Source organism: Morone saxatilis, unplaced genomic scaffold (genome assembly GCF_004916995.1).
Source record: "Morone saxatilis isolate NCDOM2014 unplaced genomic scaffold, NCSU_SB_2.0 Contig16, whole genome shotgun sequence".
NCBI classification, from domain to species: Eukaryota; Metazoa; Chordata; class Actinopteri; family Moronidae; genus Morone; species Morone saxatilis.
Window position 1 is genome coordinate 19,758,430 of NW_023339718.1, and position 2,375 is coordinate 19,760,804.

General features: G+C 40.8%; 1 protein-coding gene across 1 annotated transcript in view; it reads left to right on the forward strand.

Moving 5' to 3' along the window:
* wdfy3 (WD repeat and FYVE domain containing 3) overlaps positions 1 to 2,375 on the forward strand; it is a 91,587-nt gene that overhangs the window by 38,776 nt on the left and 50,436 nt on the right. Inside the window, exon 12 of the mRNA XM_035658294.1 lies at positions 378 to 598. Within this exon, the coding sequence (XP_035514187.1) occupies positions 378 to 598 (221 nt within the window). The remainder of the gene's footprint in view (positions 1 to 377; positions 599 to 2,375) is intronic.

Here is a 2,375-nt window from a genome sequence, read left to right on the forward strand (position 1 = left end):
TTTTTTTTTTTTTTGTCATACTATAGATTTACTGTTTAGTGGATGGGCTACACTAACACTAAACATAGATTCACCTGACAGTTAGAAGGGTTCAATTAAATTCCTCAATTACTAAAGGTTCCCAAATACAGTAGTTGTAGTCCAGTGCAGATCTGGCTTTGTTTTGTGCTGCTTGAGTGTCACACTAATGTAGTGTAGAGGTAGGATAATGCATGAACAACCTGTGAAATGATGGTTGCGCTTTCTATTCAGTGATTTTCCCATTGTAGGAAAAGTCACAAGAACATCGAAATCCAAAGAAAGAGTTTATTCAGTGTTTTCATTTTGTTTCTTTGTTTTTCACCTTTTTAAAACCAAACTTCCTAACTAACCTCAAGGTAACCAATGTTCTTCCCACCAGGCTGCTGGGTTGTTTCTCAGAAACTAAGAAGCTTGGTCCCACAGGCGTGTTCCCATCCAATGCTCAGCCTTTCCAGAGGCTGCTGGAGGATGAGGCTGCCCCTGGAGGCTGCGCAGGAGACAGTGTCTGTCCCACACTCAAACACTGCAGCAAGCTCTTCATCTACCTTTACAAGATGGCCACCGACTCCTTTGACAGGTCAGTGCATTGCAGAAACTGGGCATTTCAACCCTTGAAGTAAAACGATTTTAATAGTGAAACTCATTCATGTAGGAAAGAGTATGAAATTCAGTGCTGCAAAGAATAAATGAAATTGAATGTTTTTTTTACAGAATGTGTGAAATGTAGTGTTATCCTAGAGCCAAATACCAAAATGTAAGCACCTGAAGTAGGAATTCAGTCTCCTCTGTTCACTAAGTGGACAGAAGATATGTGCATGTGTTTTGTGTGAGTTGGGAACCTGTGATGTATATATTGCACCGTAAATCCGACCAAAAGTGTCGAACGCAACTTGGAGGCTGTTCTCTGTTTGCGTGTAGTCAGGCTATTGAGCTAATAAATTAATAAGCTTTAAGCATAGTTGTCAGCATACTGTCAACAAGTTATTTATTTACTGTTGGTGGTTAAGTAAACAGTTTAATGAGAGTTTGTCTCAATGTAGCTGAGGAGCCTTTAGTTTGAGTGCAGCAGATTGCTGCCACATGTTTCTTGAGAACATTTCTGTAGTAGATCAAGAACCTCCCATTTTTCTCTACATGTTCTTAATAAAATCCTTACCTTATTTTTTCTCATGAGGGACCGTTATGATCCTTTTGGCCACTATTGATCTTATAAGTACCTGCTAAGAACTTTTTACAAGTCTACTTTTCACTTTTAACATTTATCAATCATTTATTAACAACTGTGCTGTACAAATGTGTTTTCAAGTGACCTTAAAAACTGTCTCAAGTGAGAAATTGTGATATCTTAAATCTATGCTGTTTTCCAAGATCTGCATTATTTGATTGTTATGATTGTCTTATATCAACATCTCAGCTACAGTGAAGATCAACACTAAGTATTTATAATATGGTACTATAACATGTAAAGCATACAAAGATGCTTGTGAATCCCACTACAAAATATTGCAAAGTAATGCATGTTTTGTCCAAGTGAACAGGGTATTTGTAGGTTGAGATCAGTCAGGTGCTTCTCTTCAGAAATTGTTGAAGCCGGTCCACGGCTGTGTTTATCTTAGTTTGGACTGTTTTGATGCTGTTCTTAGCTGATTGATTAGACTTGTTCACCACTGCAGTGAAGAAACCGACTGCTGAATCATGGATTACAATCCTCTTTTTCCATTTCTTTGCCTGTTTGCACCACCTGAAGGTTACGATCAAAAAGCAGTCTGCACAACACATTTGCTGAAAGTTTCCAACTCCAGCTGTATTTAAGTTAAAGCTCCTGGTCATGGTGACAACACTACACGCCCAGCTCATGTGTAGTTCTAGCTGGCGTCATGCATGTGCTCCAGCTGTAGCTCTGATCCTGTTTCTCCTTTCAGCTTTCCACTAACAGCTTCTTTCCTTCTTTTCTCTCTTTCTCTGTTTTTTCCTCTAACCTCTGGTGCTGTCTGGCTGTTCATCCTCGGCCCGGTCCATCTGCGCGGCTGCATATGTGTGGGGTGTGTGTGTGTGTGTATATACCTGTGCTTTTATGTGTGTGTGTTCATAAATCATCTGCATGTGTTTGTATGTGCACTCTTGTTTTTGCGTATGTGCATGGTGCGAATGTGTCCATCTGCGTGTGCTCTTCTCGTGTGTGTGTGTGTGTGTGTGTGTGTGGTGTGTGCTTTGTCGCCCCATCAGTCGTGCGAGCATGCCTCCTGCTCTACTCAATAACCCCGTCCGCCCTCACGCCAGCACTCGCGAAGAGTAGCTACAGCGCTCTGCCACTTTTTCCTCATCATTTCACTACCCAAAACAGTATCCTCATC